Raw genomic sequence first — 18457 nt, 5'->3', positions numbered from 1 at the left:
GATCAGTTCTACCTTTGTGTGCCTGGCTCTTGTGCCAAGCTGGGTCCCCAAAACAAGGAATGATTAATTACTGTAAAACACCTCGTGGATGTGATTTATGCAATTTTTCACAGAGATCCTAGGCAAAAGACAGAATCCAGTCCCCACAGGTGGCGTTCTGATTTTACCATGAAATCATCTTTCTCTTCCTGCAGTCTCATGCCTTATGCACTACAAATTCTCAGAGAAGGAGGGGGGAAAAACATAAAAGCCCTACAGAAAATTACCCCCTTCAGGATATTCGTCGCAATTCTTCTTTTGATTACTTTATGAGAAAGGAGTCCCAGGAAAGAAACAGATCTCCTGAAACTGCAGAGCACACCACAGCACAGCACAGAAGAGAGAGTGACTGCTGGGCTGCTCAAGAAGCCTTAGCTCTGTCCTCCTCTGACTGCTCGATCCTGCATCCCTACAGCCTGCTCGTATACTCTGTGCACACAACTCCTTGGACTTCACAGAAAAGCTAAGGAGACATAAAACACATGTAAACACACACTAATACTTGTAAGAAGCAGCTGCAGGACCAGAGACTCTGCTCCAGCCCTTGGACCTTACACTGAGCTGGCACTGTGACAGCAGTAGCTGGCTAGTAGCCCACCCTGGGATAGCCAGAGGCATGTACCTCTCCAGCGGGCATTACAATTCACATCTGCTGGTGCAAAAGCACTGAGATTCCTGGATTGTGGAAGTCTGGAAGAATCCAGAGCCTTGAAGCACCAATTCAGCTGGATCTTCTCCCCATCACTGTTCCTCAGCTCACCTACTATTCCCTTCAGTCATCATATATATACTTGTTGGGACAAGGAAGCTACAACCAAAAGACCTCACAGTTGCAAAAGCAACAAATATACCGGTCAAATTACCCATATAAGGCTGAGTACTATCCCTGGAGCTCTCATTTGCCTGATGTTCCCGGTCAAGCCTAGGAATAGGTAAAAATACTTAAGATACCAAATGCAATAGCAGTATTATCACCTCAGTGCCATTTAGTACTATTCTTCCCTTCATCTGTACACACAAATATCTGCATGACTAATGATGATATTGCACAGATATCAATGTTGGATCCCTCCACTCTTCTGTCAGTTTTTCTTCCATCTTTCTCCTAAGAGAGCTTTGCAGGTAGCCCATAAATTTTAAATTCTCCCCAACAGATTTATCAGGGAGAAGCATTTTTAGTATTTCTCTAAAATTGTTCTGTGAGTACCAAATGGAAGAGAATATGACTAATGCAAAAGAAAGTTGCAATTTTCTTGTCATGCCTGAGCATCCATGGATGCACGGGGTTAAAAATAAATTCCTGATTTCATTCTGGAGGACATCAGAGAGACTCTGTCAAAGTCATTGAACACGATCTCCACAATTCCTGAGAATCTAAAATCTCTGGCATTTGCTGAAACAGGAGAAACAACTTGTGTAAGGGAGAGGAAGTGAACACAAAGCAGAAAGAAAAAGAACCAGCCGTCACCTGCAATCATCCTAAACTTCCGATAAGTGAGGATCCAGCATATACCTAAAACATCAAACAGAAAACAGCAATAACGTAGCATGTTTTAGGATCCAGCATGGGAGATTTCAGGACTTTGTCTACATCCATGAACACTCAAATCTCATGGCTGGCTGGGTGAAAACCCAGTATGTGTTCCCCATGCCAGCAGCAGAACACGTTATCTGAGGCACCCAGCACACAGGTATCGGTAGGTGAGCCAGATGTCTGACTTCAACAATCAACTGAGATTTAGTCACTACAGTCAGTGGAGTCAGTTCAGTTTAACAAATGTAGACACCTAATTTCGGATGGGGTGACTAGTTCTCTAGACTTCACTGACTGTACTGGCTAGGACTCCAACTGTCTGCAACAGGATCTAGCTCATGTGGGGCACGTGCAGTTGCATGAGCAGCATCCTACCCCACATTCCACTACTGCAAGTATATAGACATTTACAGAGAGTTTGTAATTTATTCAAAGAACGCTAAATAGAGGCACAACATTTTTAAAAAAACAATATAATGAGCTTGCCAAGTTCAGAAGATTGCAAAGGACATACTGTAGTGCAATGGAAATCTTGCAGTAATTTAGGAACTTGAACCACACTAGGTCAAAGCTGCAGGATGATTAAGTAGCAGATAACTTCCGTTACTCAGCCATTATACCGCTGTCAAAAACTCAAAAGGCAAAAATGGACAAAAGTCACTGTTCCACAGTGCCATGAGAAGAAAGAGGAGAACTGTAAGAGGGAGACAGAATATAATCCCAGATTCTTGTCAATAGTTACAGCATTTAACTCTTAAAACACAATCCATTTTTGCAAAAGAAGTACTGGAACTGATTAGAGCTGCCACAATAAAATGCTTCCACTGTAAAAAAGTGGAAGTAAAATCACTTATGACAATATAGCTCAGTTCAGAACTGGCAGTTTATAAACACTTCTTAATAAAACTCAGTTAGTTCTGAATTCATGGAAAATACAATAGAGATATTGAAATGGCTGGACTAAATTGGGGAAGCCTCTTCTATATATACTGATTCTGTACCTCAAATAGAAAACCTTAGGGGATTGGTAAATCAAAAAAAACCTGGAAGCTAGATTGTAAGCATATGTTCCTAGACATCTAGTGCAGAGGCACAGTGTTAAAAAAAACCTGTCCCTCAACCAATCTTCAGCATCAGTAATGGCTGGTAGACAGAAAAAAGCTGAAAAGAGATACTATGTGGAATCTCATTTTCCTTCAAGTATATGAACAGGCGGATGACATCGTCTTTCTGAACTGCTGTGGCTGATCAACAATCGGGCAGAAAGCAAACATTGACATTGTTTTCAATCCAGGAAGAATCTACACCCCCACCCCACCCCCCCAGCAGATCTATGAAAGAGTACCTAAATTTGGCCAGTCCATCACCACTTTAAGGAAGCTCAAAGTGAGAACGCTTAGAAAATTCACACTGAAAAACAGGTTTGTGTTGCCTCAGACTCCACAGCAGCCACGGTACCAAACTTGCTTTGAAGCGGTGGATCTAGAGAAGCGTGCTACTGCTAGCAGCAAAATCTGTTGCTAAGAATGGCCAAAAGCGGTGGATGAGGTTTCACCAGCTGCATGAGGTCTATGTTAATGATTTACTGCACTGAAGGGGTTCTTTCTGGTGTGAATCTCCTCTGCTATATGTGGAAGTTACACAGGGGGCCACTATGTAGAGTGCCCTGCTTGCAATGTGGGCACAGTCCTGCAGCAATCAGCTCTCTACATATGCATTTTATGCACCAACTGGTCTGTACGTCATTGTTGCTCGAGATGCAATATGGACACACGCACCAGGAACCACAACAGGCTGCACCAAAACATGCCCCGTCCCTTCCCTCTTTGCACAAACTACTCAGTAATGCAGAGATATTGCAAATGGCAAAACAAGACTGGTAATTGTAATATATGTGGCCAAGCATGACAGCTTTTATTGTACACGCAGATTCTTAGGATGGAAAATCCTCAGCAAGTGGATCAAAAAAATGCTGCTATATTACTAATGATGACGTTTTAATACATAATATATGAATATATAAAGACAGTTATAATGTTGCCATATTACTACAGAAATACGTGCGGCTCTGCCTGGATCTTCTATTCAGGTACACGGTGAGAAATTAAAACAGGTAGCACGTGACCAGAAAACAGGGTACGTGCCTTACTGGTCTGCTCAGATGATGATGAAGAAGAAAAAAACTAAATCTATTTTAAAAGTTAAATACAGGCAAATTAAGATAAATAGAGTATAATTGTTCAGTAGATTAGGGACTTACTTGCTATTTTTGTGCTCAGAATTTTTTTGTTTTCTACAAATTTCCTCTCACATTTGAGGAACTAAGTAGATCAAGAAAAATCAATGCAACTCTGCCAACAAAGGAGACAAAATGAAAAAAGTAGCAGCATTGAATGTAAGACTGGTGGAAGAATGAAATTCGTGTTAAACTGTTATGATACTTTAGTTTAAATGTAATTTGAGTATTCACATTATCGGTGTGAGCTACACTGCTGTACGTAGGTTCTGGTCACTTTGCACAGCCTTCGTGTGATGTTTAAGGTTGAGAAGGTGGAACACATTATTCTTACATGATAAGTGTTTGCGTGACATTTTTGGTCTTTACGCTTTGGGATGCATTTCTAATTAGTTCTAACCTGCTTCCAGCCTTTCACTCGCTGACATTTCACCTGTTAGCTAAAAGGATTTCCCAGCAACTCCACAAATAAGCTTTTGCCAAATGAATGCTTTGGGATCTAATTATTTTTCCAACAACTTAATTAAGGAGTATGCACTTCTGTTAAAGCATACTGTAATATTGGTTTCAGGATCTTATGATACCTCATAGGGAAATGTTAAGGACTTCACCCTGTGGTTTCTCTTCAATAACACTTCATCTCGCCAAAATCTGGTCTTATTACCATCACTCCCAATGTTCTTTTAATTACTCTTTAGTCTAAGATATTCAGGCAGTGTCTTTTGTTGCCTTTTGCCCCCAAGTGTGACAGACACTCAAGAACAGAAAACAACAGATCAGTCTCCTGTTCCTGACCAAAGTCAGTTGGTGCAGATTAAGGCAGGCAAAGGTTTAATATTAAACTATTCTATGGCATCAATATTCTCCAAGTTACTTCTGTGTGGATTTAACTAGCCTTTCAAAAGAAAGGCATTTAAAAAAAAAAAAAAACTATTTCTACCTGTAACTCACTTCTCAGCTAGGTGCATTCCCTGCTTTGGCGTAGTTACGAACAGCCCATTTCGTAACACTACAGCAAAAACACACATTTTCAAGAGTTAGAATGAAATCCTTAATTTTGGCAAAATAGCAATAAATATGGCCATGAGGATTTTCCGTTCTTCTCTTTATCCCCAACATGTGCTCATTACTAAGCAAGCAGGTAAACAGAAAACATTTCTCAAATAGCAAAGTTCAGTCCCTGGAGAGATCACAAGGGTTATACTTTTCTATTTATTTACCGCGTGTAGCCTTAGGCCAGAAAGCACACTGTAAATTCACTTTACAGTTCTGCACAAAGAGCCAGAGGCAACCACTTCGATGCAGCTTGCCTTAAGCGCCATGTCAGTTACTCGTTTTTCAGTTACTCCTTAAATGCATATCAAAACGGTCTGAACCAATGTATTTATTGAATGTGCCCACAAACTATATTGTCTCATGACAGAGACCGAACAATGGCGGGGGGACAAGGATTACCTGGGAAAGTAAACCACAGCTGGTTACCCCGAAGTTGTGTTCATGCAAGAACCCTTTAGAGACTCTTTCATGAGGAGGTCTTACAAAAACACTAATCCCAATAGCACCAACATCTTAAAACTTTTCCACTGGCCGTCTTTTTTAATTAACTCCTTCTGTTGAAGACAATCCATCCAAAAAAAAAAAAAAAGTTTGAAGGAAAAAGAAAATCCAACAAATTTTTTTCTTCTCAGATACTGAGAAGACAAATTCATCTATTATTTTTTAAATGCTGCAGGAAATTTCTAAACCATGGGCATCTCTGGTGGACCTTTGCCCTGGAACATCCCAGGGAGTTACTCGCCCACATGCAAGCAGTAGGATTTATGGACAATACTACACCTGAAGGTGGCAAGCTATCTTGCCAAAAAGATAACACCACTCCTCAGCCATCTACTACGTATAACAGACATAGGATCCTGAACGGGGGTTTTTTGCTCAACAACAGTGAAGAGATTAACTTTTAAGTCATTATATCTTCAGAAAAAAATGACCTTTAACTGCTCCTGCTAGGTTTTGTATACACTAAAGTAGCAGAGAGGTACAGCAAGAGCTGTTGGTGGCATATGCCTGCTTTACACTTCAAGGAATGTATGTAAAAGAGAGAGGTTTCAAACACCACAAAATCACCATGTCCTTTATAAAATAAATACAGAGCTACAGTAAGCAGAAAAAATTCAAATAATTGGATTCTGTTAATCTGTGGGGACACGGACTTAATACTGCATTTAATTTTGCTAAGTGGGAGGAAGATTATTGCAGGCAAGATACAAAGAATAGTCTCTGCTCAAATCGTATAACATTTACGAGCTTAAATACACTAAGACAGTTATTAATAACTATATCAGAACATTTCCATGTATTCAATCCACAGTTATGAAAGAAACTAAACATATAGGTCTCCTCCCAATGCAGACAATAATGATAATAATAGTAACAATAATAATATTTACATTCCTCTATTCACTTGCTTCCAACAGTCTTTTAAAAAAAAAAGTGTGAACTTGCTGGATAATAAGTGCCATTCTCCTATGAAACACTGCAGAAAGCATAATTTTTAGGCATTTTACTTTACTTTTGAAAGAGACTAGCCACTCACTGAGACAAAGCCATTCTCTTTCCAGAGTTTTTGAAACAAAAGCTGAAATTCATTCTCATCAAGTCTGTCATTGTCACAGTGGAGGACTTGGGAGCTGCACTTGTTTACAGCCTACAGTTCCTGCGGGAAGAAGCAGTTTAACCAACAGCAGAATTTAAGCTTTTCACATGTGGTATTTTCATGTCCTAATTTGCTGTTTTGAAACTCAGCTTCTTCCACATTGTTGTTCTTTTAATAAATCTGTCTTTTTTCTGAAATGTGAAATCACAGTGGATAGCAACACCTGTTTGGCATTTACAAAAACTCTTCTAAAATCTGAGGGAGATCAAAACACTTTTGTTTAAAAATAAAATCTCTCCCCACAAATCATTTAATATGTGCAACATAGTCGACTTGATCCCATATTCCCAGAATATCAACCGATTCATGCATTATGCAGTTTGTTAATATAAAGAAAGGTACTGGGCTTTTAAAAGAATTTGCTTTGAAGCAAATATCCTTCCGAAGGAAAAAAATATACTAATATCTTAATGGAAAAGACCAAAAAAGCGCATTCTGTCATTGCCATTTTCTTCAAGCTCTTAATACTTTAATATTACAGCAAATCTTATGAAGGCATTTGGCATCTTCCACAAAACGGTGGTATGGTTCCTGTAATACTTTAATGTTCCCTCACGATGGACTGCTGGAAGGACAGAACAGCACCAGTAGTGGTTAAATGTGAAATCATGCAGCTGCTGAGCTTGTTGGGAGATAGATACCCAAACCTAAACACATCTGTTGACTGAAATACAGTTTCCTGTATAGGGAAGTACAGCTCCGACACTCTCCCCACTGAACTCTGACAACTTCTCAGCACCGTTCTTACCTAGCATATCACTTGACAAGCAAACCTTAAACAACTCAAACTAAAATTAAAAGGATCTGCAAACTAAGGAAAACAAAATCTATTTGTTCTGCGTGCATGTTCCATAATCTTCAGTTATATAACTTAAAGAAACTGCATTGCTTTTTCAAATATCCACTCAAAGGATGCTGATGAAGCTCTCTCGTGTGATTAATTCTTCTTCCTCTCTCCCCCTCATTTGTGTAATTCTATAGCACATATCACTCTAATGTCTGAATTACCTAGGTAAATAAAACCCAAACTAAAAGAGATTATTTTTTTCTTCTCTGTCTTTTAGAGAAGAGAGATTTGAGTCTTCAAAAACTGGCATAAGGTTTCTCATTTTTTTCATTCCATTAATACATTTGTGTAGTTAAATCAAAGCAAATTAAATCTAGGCAGTATTTTTACACTGCCAGTAGTTAACATGTACAACACTGAGTTTTCATTATCATCTGATTAAAATAACTTTGTCTTCCTCTGTTAATAAACTGAAGGTTCACAGTTTCTTACTTTACACCTGTAACAATATGAGCACATTTTCTGTATAAAAAGGACTGTTTAATTTTCAAATATTTCTCTTTTTTCTTGTGACTGATCAGCTTTGATCGCTGAGGGAGTTTCCTGTACTTAGCAAAGGTTTGTGTCTCTATGAATATACACGGGTGCACTTTAATGAGTAAAAATCTGTAAAAACTACTAACACTTGAAAGCTTTATTCTGCACCAAGTGAAAGGTGAACAGGAGAAAGATATTCTCTGATGGTCTGCCTTGAAAATTCTAACTATACGACCCCATGAAAAAAAATTGAAGTGTTCTTCTGCCTCTTTAATAGCAGTCTGCTATTGTTAAAAACGTGAACACAGTTGACGTTTAAAGCACAGAAAAATTCAGCTTCATCCCCTGTAATTATTTTGTCTCTGCACCACCAAATGTAATTACAAACAACTCAGACATTCATCACTATAAAAGCACAACTTAAGAGTCCCGGAGAACAGATACAGAAAGGCATTGTTTTCACACAGTTCTCTTAGTCAAGCCGTAGTTTAACAACACTACTGATAAACAAGTGTACTAAGCCAACATAAAGCAGACAGGGAAATATTCATGTTTAATTTCATCTAGGGAATCCTCCAGTATTTCATTTATCAATGCTTATAAAAACATGCCTCAAAGCAACAAGCAAGAACGTGACAGGCAAATATGACATAACTACAACCATCCCAACTTCCCCAAGTTCACTTGCTTAACTATGTACCATCCCAAAGGCTGCTTAAGCGCACAAGTATTTGTTCTAAACGGGCGAAAAAACACAAATGTAAGACAAGGCTCCGAGCTCTCCTCGCAAAGTTGTCACGCTAGCGCAGCATGCAGATGTGCTGGTTTTCAGAAGCTGACTTAGGTCTGTGTCCCTTTCTCGCAATCAGCAGGAAACGCCTGCAGCCAGCTCGACACCACCCTCCTTACAGTTACCCAAACTTTTCCAAACCAGTTTGACACCTGTTTGGTTTCTCCTGTTCAGGGAGAAAGGCACTAGGGCATGCCAGATGCAGAGTCAAACAACTTTTAGCCAGGCGGCAAATAAGATCAAGAATTTACAAGAGGCAATAGGAGGCGTGTGGTTACGATGCCCCATCTCTGTCTACGCTGAACAGCTATGGTGTCCTTTTCGTCTCGTTATGTAATACACAGATAGTATTTAACCACCCGCTTCTTTGACACGTGCACGTCAAACCGATCAGCTTTCTGGAGGGGGAATTTGGCACTTCACGCGTTATGAACCGTCACCCCTCACGGGAACGAGTGCCACCAAAGCCCTCGGGGTTTCTCACCCGATGAAAGCCACCCAAGATCCGGCTCGAGCACTGCGCCACCACTTCCATCACAAGCACGATCGGCTTCGCAACACCTGCCTGGCAAAGAACCCGCCGGCTTGACTGCATGGCACAGGCTGGAAATCAGGGCACAGGCTCACCCTCACCTCCCAGCCACCGGCCCGGCTCTGGCAGGGGTTCCCAAGGGAGAGCTGAGAGCCTGTTACCCCTCGCAGCATCGCTGAGAGAGGCAGCAGCCCCGCAGCTGGCCAGGACCGGGCTCAGCGACTCCTTCGAGTCCCGCTGCGCTGTTCGGTACTTTGGCCCCTCGCACCCTCTGTTTGCCGAGTTTGGTCGGAAATGTGTAGCTGTATCGCAGAAGCGCCGGCATCGAGACGGCTAACACCTAGTTTTGTGGGATGCCAAGCTCCGGGCACCCTATTGAGATAAGGGAAGAGGGAGTAAGGAAGAGTCGTTGGACGGGAGGGGAAAGCCGCCAGCCTCGCCGCTTTCTGAGCGGCTGCCGCTCTTCCGAGCGCTCCGGCAGCGGCGCGGACCTCCCCGCCGGGGCCCGGGGCCCGGGGGCGGCCGCCGTCCTCCTCCCGGGGGGATGCGAGGGGAGGCGGCCCGAGCGCCGCGACGGCCGGGGCTCCGGCGGCACCCCGCTCTCCCCTCGCACGGCGGGAGCGCGGCGCCGGGGCCCTCCGCGCCGGCCCTCCGCCCCCGCTCCTCCTCCCGCCCCGCCGCCGAGCCCGGGGCGGGCGCTCCCGCCGCTGCCCGAGGGGAGCGGGGCCGTCGGGCTGCCCGCGGCGCGGCCGTACCTGCTTGTCCAGCGCAGCATCCTTGGCGCTGCCGGCGGCGCAGCCCTTGGGAGCCGGCACCCTCTCGCAGTTGCAACCCTCCAGCATGTACATGCCGGCGGGCCGGGCGCTCTGCTCGCCCTCGAAGTAGAAGAGGACGTTTTGGTAGAGGGCGAACCACTTCTCGTGCCAGCGGTTGGTCTCCGCCGTCTTCTTGCTGAGGTAGCCGCGCTTGGTGCCTTCCTTGCGGGCCAGCAGCGCCAGGTACAGGGCGTGCCCCTCGTTGTACCGCACGCTCTTCTGCATGGTGCCCGGCAGCTTGCGGCCGCCCGCCCGCCGCAGGGCAGCCTCCGCGGGCGCTCAGCGCACCGGCACCGGCTGCGCCGCGCCGCGGCCGCGCTCCACGGGCGCCGGCACGCACCCACGGGCGGCACCCGCCCCCCGCCCCAGCTCCGCCCGCCCCCCGGGGGCGGCTGCCGCCGGGCCCGCCGCGGCGTCCCCCGCCCCTCCCCTCCGCCCCGCCCCGCCTCGCCTCGCCTCGCTGCCCTGCGCCGCCTCCCCGGCGCCCCGCGGGCGGAGAGGGGGCCGCGGCGAGCTGCCCCCCGGGCAACTCCGGCGTGACGCGAGGGATCAGCCGTAATCCGCTTTGGAGAGCGATTTAAAGAGCAAAGTCGCCGCCGCAACGCCCCGGTCCCTCCCTCCGCCCGACGGGGGGCGACGGGGGGCACCGCACGGCCCCGGGGACGGGGGTGTCGGGGGGGCACCCGCCGGCAGCGGTGCGCCGGGGCTGGGCGGGGCGGGGCGGGAGCCGCTGGGCGGCCTGGGGCTTGCGGTGGGTTTCCCGGTAGTTTTGGCCTTTCCGCTTCTTGGAGGGAAAATCTTGGAAAGCGGCAGGGCTGGGCGAGCGCGGCTGCGGGGGTCGGGTAACTTCGTCTTCGAGCTGCCTGGCGCATGGAAGCCAAAAGCGCGAAGTGAAACCCGAGTGAAATACCAGAGACCCGTTACTTTTAACCCGATATTCACACCGATTGCAGGCAAGGAGGGGGGAGGTGGGCGTCGCAGGAGGTCTCACCCCGGGGAACTACATCCCCGCACCTTCCCGGGCATCCGTCTTGCGAGCGAATAACCAACCCGGCAACGACTGCAGAAAGCCTGCCGTGTCTCGGGGCTCGCCTGCTGCACGCAGGGACGATTCACAGATCCCAAGTCGCGCTGCCGCCGCTGAAGGCTGCAGCAGGGAGCATCGCGGTGAGTACAGCCTCCAGCTCCGGGGATGCAGGAGGACGAGTGTGGGGGGACAGCTGAGAGAAGGGGGTGGCTCATCACCTCCCGAAAAGCAAAGCTGTGTGCCAGCTGCGCTTGGAGAGGTTTATTTTGACACCGAGTTTAGTAAGGCTAGCAGCGGCCACGGTTTTGTTTCTGCAGTCGGGACAGTGGAATGAGGTACGAGCAGACAGACGTTAATTATAAAAAATGAGCTCTGGCAAAGGAGCTGGTGTCAAGAATTGATTACATGAAACATAAGCAATCCGGAGATTTCTACCAACTAGAGGACCCCTGCACCTTTAATTCACCAAATTGTTTAAACTTCCTTGTGAGGTTCTTTCACGAAAAGGCATTTGCAACTCTTTGATTTAGAAACGTATTTTGCATATGTAGCTTTCTATCTCTCTTCCTTTACCGAGCCTTGTAAGTAAGAAAGAAAATTCCTTACTGACTGTCCGAACAAAACCATGAAAATTACAATACTCAGCATGCTGCATAATGCACAGAACGAGGCAGAAAACATTCTCTGTGTGATCTCTGTCAGCAATTATGATTTTTTTTTTAGTGTTATTTACAGGACCTGTGGACCCATGTGGAGTTTTAAGGCTCTCATTCTGTGAACAGAGAACTTTGTATTAGAAGAAACAAACAGATACAGAAAGCCTGCTGGAACTGATTAGTTTCCCTTGTGGCTACACATCATGCAATTTGAGCTTAACACATAATGTCCAGGGAAGTCCAGGTTTTGGACAGGGATTGAAGATCATTTGGATGATTTGCATGTGTGAAATAACTCATATTCATGCAGCTCAGTGACGGGATTCTTACTTGCCTCTTACGATGCATCTTTACTCCAGTTTCACTCAGCTAGTGCTATCCAAGTCAGTATTAACTCGGTGTGTGACATTTCCAGGGGTACCGTATCTTTTGATGTAAGTTAATGGCAAGGCAGTAAAACTAAGGGAAAGAAGCAGACTGCAACTCCAAGGAGTTTTCAGATACTTGACACTAAGCGAGTAGTCTTCCAAAACAAACACATCGTATATCATGACCAAATGCTGTAGTAAGAACCCATCTTTGCCAAGATAAGGTTGCAAGTTTTTGTCGCAACTTATGTAATTTGTACATTAATAAAGCTTCCGCATAAATCAGAAATGATTACGCGCTGTCTATTCTACCACAACACCTGAGACATACAGTAACAATAAATGACAGGAGTTAAATTTTAACTACAAAATGAAGAAAGAGAGGGTTTCCTTTTACTACATCATTTTCTCCTAGACACGCAGGCATTTTTCCTACGCTGAAGATGTTGAATATGTCATTGCACAGCAATCCATAGGAATTACGAGGCATCTAACGTTACTGTTCACTACATTGAATGCTGGTTGTGTAACCATCAGTTTGTCATGAATTCCCGAGATTTATTGTTCAAAGTATGATTTAGTTCTCTCAATGATATTTTCTTTATTACTTGATCATTCTTATAAAAGCACAACCTAGTTTTTATTGCTTTAAATATCTACTACATATCTATGTATCTCTATACCATCTAATACATGTAAACACATGTAAGTAAATACGAATTCTTTTAAAATTTCTTCATTACCCACAATAAAGAAGGGGTTGTTTGTGGTTTTTAAAAAAGAAATTCTAGGCCAAATTTGTATGTATGAACATGATAGAGTTATATGTGCAAACAGATGTAAAGAAATCTGTTGATGTAATTTATTCCATAGGGCTCTGAAGAAAAGAACATACAGATAAGCACACTATTTTACTTTATTTTATGTTTTCCTTAACTAACCCTTCCTTTTTGTGTATTTTCATTCCAGAGGATTCATTTATAAAACCACACTCCCGAGTGTTGTGTCATTATAGGCCCCAAGGAGCTTTCTGTAAAACTACAGTGGAAAGTTGTGGTCACGTATCAGCTGAGATAATTTAACACATTTAGCCTACATTTACCTTGAAATTTCCATTGGGAACTAATTCATTGCATGTTCTTCAAAGCTCTCATAAATAGCGAAATACATTGCGTCGTGTGACAGAGCAGTTGTTGATTCTGATACCTGGAAGTGACCATGAGAGCTCAGGGGGCAAGTCAGTGAGTTGTCACTCTTCTGAGGGACAGGTGACAGGAAAATCTATTTCAGAAGGTATGTAAAATTTAGGCCTTTATTCTGAAAAACACCTTGGAAAAAATACTATTAATGTAATCATAATAAAAATTGATTAAAGCAATGGAAAAATGTTGTTATGCTATCATTTTTATGTCTGGGTTTGTATGTGTTTGTTCTATGTTGTTATATATTTGGAATGCTTATTTGTCACTAAACTGGTATAGTAAATCGTTATTTACCTTTTCACGTCAAGGTAATGTATCAAATACAAAATAATTTTGTAAAGCTGTTGAACAGCTGCTGCAATATCTTACGGGGAAGAAACTAGGTTTCACTAAGAATAGACCTATGTATCTCCTCTTATATATTGTCTGAAAAGTAGAACTGAATGAATATATTCTTTGTAATTTTACTTACACAGTTTTGCTGCCGTAGTGGTTTACTCTTTAAGGCACAGGCTGACATAATGGTTTACTCTTTGAGGCACAGAGCATCGTATGGCTATTTGAAAGGTATTTATAATATTCAGCTAAGGTTTAGCTATCTGATAAAGCAGGAAAAATTTTCAAACACATTGTATTACACATCACTGGTATAGTAAGTCCTGAATATCTTGAAAATAATGGGATATTCTCGTGTATGGAAATGTCGTTCACTTTTTATCATTCTCCTTTCAAATGACTACAAACAACTTCGTGCTTACTTAATCTTTTTTTTTATGTCATTTGAGAAGATTTACTTCTCCTGTTTTATCTAGACTTTTTTTGGGGAATTGTCTTGGCTAACCAATTTTAAATCATTGTATATACCACGTCATGGTAATTCATTCCTTGTGGTTACTTATTTCTTTAGCAACTGGAAGCAAATGGTGGGGGCAGCTGTTCTGTGGAAGAGACAGGGTACACATACCCCTCAGTCCTATGAGAAAGGTGGTGGAGCAAGCGTTCATGAGATTCCCTCCTTCAGGAATCCCAGGCCAATCACTCCCAGGTCTTCCACAAAGCGGCAGTGAGGATAATTTCACAGCGACTCCATGCAAAGCATGAGTAATGCCTCTGGTGCCACTTGCACGTCTTTCCAAGGAAGAGCATTTGCGCTCATTTCAAGAAAAAAGAGCATGGAAGCTCTGTGTGTAGCAGAGGCATCTTGTTACAACGTACACAAGTGCCGTCTAGCTGTTCTGCAGCTCCACACACACCAATTCACATGATTTGAAAGCTCTGAGGAAAGGATTTTTACTGCCATACTGAAGGGTAACAAAGGGACCACCTCTTTCAGTGGGAGATTTCAGCAGATGGCAGATAACTGCAGATCATTTACCTATTATGCAGGTGAGGATATTATCATCATGGTTCAATGCCTTAGCCTCTTTGTGCTAAATGCTGCATAAACACACGAAAAGGATCCATGCCAGGAACGACTTGGTCTAAGCATAAGATTAGGTCGCTACAGTCAGTCAAACGGAGAAGTACTAGGACTAGTAAATGCACTGCCTGTTGTGATAGGCAGCATCCTCGGTGCACAACTAGCACATCTGCTGCTGAGATTTTGAGAGAAGAATAGCAAAAGAAGGTTTTGGAGTAACTATTGAAAGAAACCGTTTGGTGTGTCTGTAGAGGTCATTGGGGAGTTCTTGCCTGTGGTCAGGGACAGCATGGAAAAATACGAAGGACAATTGGAAAAATGAAAAAAAAAAAGCATGGCAGAAGCTGTCTCACAGTCAGGCTGGTGAAAATCAAAAGCGGGGGGGGGGGGGCGGAGAGAAAATATGGAATCAAGGGACTCAATTAAATTGAAGAAATAGCACTATTTAGGCAGGAGGCAAAAGCAAGTGGGTTGTGGAAGAATTCAGCATGGTTGGCAGACTGATGATAATGAGAGCACAGTAGGTAAAGAGCAGAGGAAGCCAGTGTGAGTAAGCGAGGCCTAAGAATGGCTGGGGAATTGGAGGAGATGGCATAAGGATCCTAAGAGCCAGGAACAGAGGAAGGAGTTAGTGGGAGGTGGCGATGGAGAGAGGCTCATGGAGAAGACAAAGTTGGGAGTGACAGAGCATGGGAGTCATGGCTGCTGGGTAAGGCTGGAAAACCAGGTGGTTGGTAAAGAGGTGGAAATCACCCGGAGAGATCCTGGGGGTAAGAGTGGGACTCCGAAATAGGAAGAAAAGAGACCAATACACGGGGAGCAGATTGAGGAGGCTGGTAGACAATAATGTGGGAGTGGAAGAGGCGAGTCGGGTAGGGTCAGTTCAATACAGCACATGAAGTGAAAGGATTAGATCAAGGGTAACACTGAAAAAGAAAGCGGCATTTCGAATGTGGAAATGCTGATAGTCCAGATCAGTGCTAAAACCACACAGGGAAGAGACAGGCAGCTTTTCTCTTTCAGCCTGTCTTCAGCTGGTTCCTTTGCTCCCGAGACAGCAAAGGTTCACTAAGCCGGGTTAAAATGGAAGAGCCGCTATTCAGCTTGTTGGCCAAAGGTTTAAAGATATGCAGACCTACTCAGGTAATTAAAAGTTCCAGAAGTACTTCATATAATACAGATACGACAGACATAAACTAAGCTCCAGATTTATGATGCAAAGCGTAGTGACAATAATATTTTAAAACTTTCTTCACATGGCTAGCATTTTCATATTGAGGCACATACTAAGTGGGAATATGACTGTCAGAGCTGAGGCCTGACTTCTAAAGTTAGTAGAGATTACTCCCTTTTTCCCTATTTTGAGAGCTGTGTAATGAGAATTTCACAGACCGTGTGATTAGTGTGGTATCCTTAAGAAGAGTATTGTCCTACAACTCAGAAATAGCCAAAGCATGAAACTGTCTCAACATTCTTGGGAGATAGCTTAAATTAGTATGTTAAATGTTCCAAAGACGTGTCATAACACAGATTTCATAACGTTCTCCAAATGTGAGTCGAGAGACAGCCTGATGACTGAGCTTTTGCAAGTAAAGGGTTCAGCAGATACTAGGCTATGATTACTCTAAGTTTCAGAAAGTCCTTAGTAACTAGGAAAATGACTTTAGTACTAAAAAGACATAGTAGGATAAAATTTCCTTTTTTTCTTATTCAATGTGAACTGAGTATAAATGCAAATCACTTTTTGCTTATTCTGTCAACATACTCTCACATATTGGCATAAAAATAGGAAAAATGTGTAAAATATTAAAGCATTCTCATTTCTTGGGGAAAAAGTAAGCCCCACAGATTGGAAGAAAGATACAGAGAGAGCAGCGGGTGCCATCTGGAATAAGTAAGTAACCCTGGGAAGAATTTGTGATGTTTACAAGGCTCGATACTGATAGAGAGAATTCTATCCATCTGGCATAAAGCCTGCAAATAATCTGCCACAGGGGTGCATAATTCAATAGAAACAGGTTTGGTAAACTAGGAGCAACATTCCCCATAGTCACCTTGAAAGAGACATTTAATGTATTATGCAGCTGAGCAGCTTTCAGAAGTACAGCACCTTACTTTGTAGGTAGGCAGACCCATATACCATAAAAATCAGTTTTACGGGAAATGGAGTCCACTGTTCTCTTAATAGAAATCAAACATTGCCGGGTACCCACATCATCTCAAGATCACGTGAAATTTCTAAGACAATGCTTTTTTATGAGAACATTGCTTTTATATTAGATACAGATGCAATATATTAAAAACCATTTTAATGAATCCATTCAGATGCAGCTGGGACTGTAGAAATGCCTGGAGAAAATGTGTGTAACAGCAGAAAAAAAAAATCTTAAAAGGCTGTAGGCAGAGCAGCCCTGACAACAGTGATCCGAGCCAATGTTATCACCCCGCACATGCAGGCAAGAAGATACCAAACAACAGTCTTGCTTAACAAGAGGAAAGAAATTAAGCTTAACATCAGTCACTGTTTGCTTTGGGGATTTCGGGTCAGGTGGGAGGTGGATAGCAGGTATCTCTTTGTACTTCTGACCGGCTGTTGCTAATGCACATTCCTCCTGGTCCAGATTTATGTTATTCAGATTCTCAGCTGGTAACCTTTGTAGCCGCTTGGGAGCTATGGAGTATACGTTTCTGGGGGGGGTGAAAGGAAAAGAACAAAGAGAAAAAATAGCTCAGAGAAACATAATAAAAATTTTAAAAATCAAAACAATATCCAGCTACAATTATATTCAACATCACACAAAAAATTTGTAACCTCATCTTTTATAGTAGAATGCTTTCCAAGGTAGAAGTATATTAATTGCACTTCATATTAATGCATATATTTTTTAAACAGAACACAAAAATAACATTTATAGTAATTGTCACAAAGCCACTGCTGTTCCGTGCTAAAGTGAATAAAGGCCTGAATCCCTATAAAAATACATTTGTTCTTTTTTAATGCAGAAATAAGTCATGACTTATTTCACAAGTAGGTTCCTCTTGAATCTATAATAAGAAAGTAAATGAAAAATAATTTTACCATGTAATAAAATAAAATTTGTGTTTGCCCATTTGTGTTACTGTTATTGTTATGTTTGTCTTCTTGGGTCATTTGTCTTGTTTTGAGTATTAACACAATCTTTTTGCTAAATACTAGTGGTACCGAGGGCAGTTGAAAGGTATATTTATTCCAATTTGATGTCCTATTTTCTTGTATCAATAATAAAGTTAGATTTACAATATTCAAGAATTTTGAGTAAGATTATTTCCTGTTTGAGTGGCATTTTTTTTGCCAAAGAAAAAGGCAACATGAAAATACTTCTTTTGTTGATTTATACTGTTTCTATTTTCTGCTGTGGTATATAATGGCTTTGGGGAACTAATGCTAAATTTCTGACATATATGTAGACATACAGATCAGATATAGCTATCGCGTAATAATTTTGTGAAATATTAGGAAAGGCTTATTAGATAAAGCCTTAGAGTATTCTTCAGGAACAGCAACAAAGATCTGGAATTAACACATCCTATAGGCACATGTGCCCACAGTATAGGTAAAGTAAGGATATGAAAACCTACAGTGTAAGACTGGGTGAAAAACATTTTCCCAGTTTTAAGATTTAAAAAAAAATTTATCCACCATCAATTATGCTCAGTGCTGAAATCCCTAAAAAGGTTATTCTCCAAAACTCTGGGGAAGAAATGGATTAGGGAAAGTGTATTGTTCAACCATTTAAACAGCCTGGAAAATTCAGGTATTTT

At 42.6% G+C, this 18457-nt stretch overlaps 1 protein-coding gene and 1 long non-coding RNA gene across 4 annotated transcripts in view; one reads left to right on the top strand and one right to left on the bottom strand.

The window, feature by feature from the left end:
- Nucleotides 1-10310, bottom strand: part of RASGRF2 (Ras protein specific guanine nucleotide releasing factor 2) — a 137707-nt gene extending 127397 nt beyond the window's left edge. For both annotated transcript variants that reach the window (XM_075527398.1, XM_075527399.1), the window contains exon 1: nt 9924-10310. In XM_075527398.1, coding sequence (XP_075383513.1) covers nt 9924-10208 — 285 coding nt within the window. In that variant the 5' untranslated portion in view covers nt 10209-10310. The remainder of the gene's footprint in view (nt 1-9923) is intronic.
- A 390-nt stretch (nt 10311-10700) lies between these two features.
- LOC142422005 (uncharacterized) lies at nt 10701-15041 on the top strand. 2 transcript variants are annotated; one of them, XR_012779027.1, is made up of 3 exons: nt 10701-11150; nt 13182-13327; nt 14144-15041. It is a non-coding gene; the product is annotated as an uncharacterized LOC142422005 (long non-coding RNA). The 2 variants fall into 2 exon arrangements; XR_012779026.1 differs by having other exon boundaries at nt 10701-13327.
- The last annotated feature ends 3416 nt before the right edge of the window (nt 15042-18457 follow it).

Source organism: Mycteria americana, chromosome Z (assembly GCF_035582795.1).
Source record: "Mycteria americana isolate JAX WOST 10 ecotype Jacksonville Zoo and Gardens chromosome Z, USCA_MyAme_1.0, whole genome shotgun sequence".
NCBI lineage: Eukaryota > Metazoa > Chordata > Aves > Ciconiiformes > Ciconiidae > Mycteria > Mycteria americana.
This window is presented reverse-complemented; position numbering and strand designations above follow the sequence as displayed.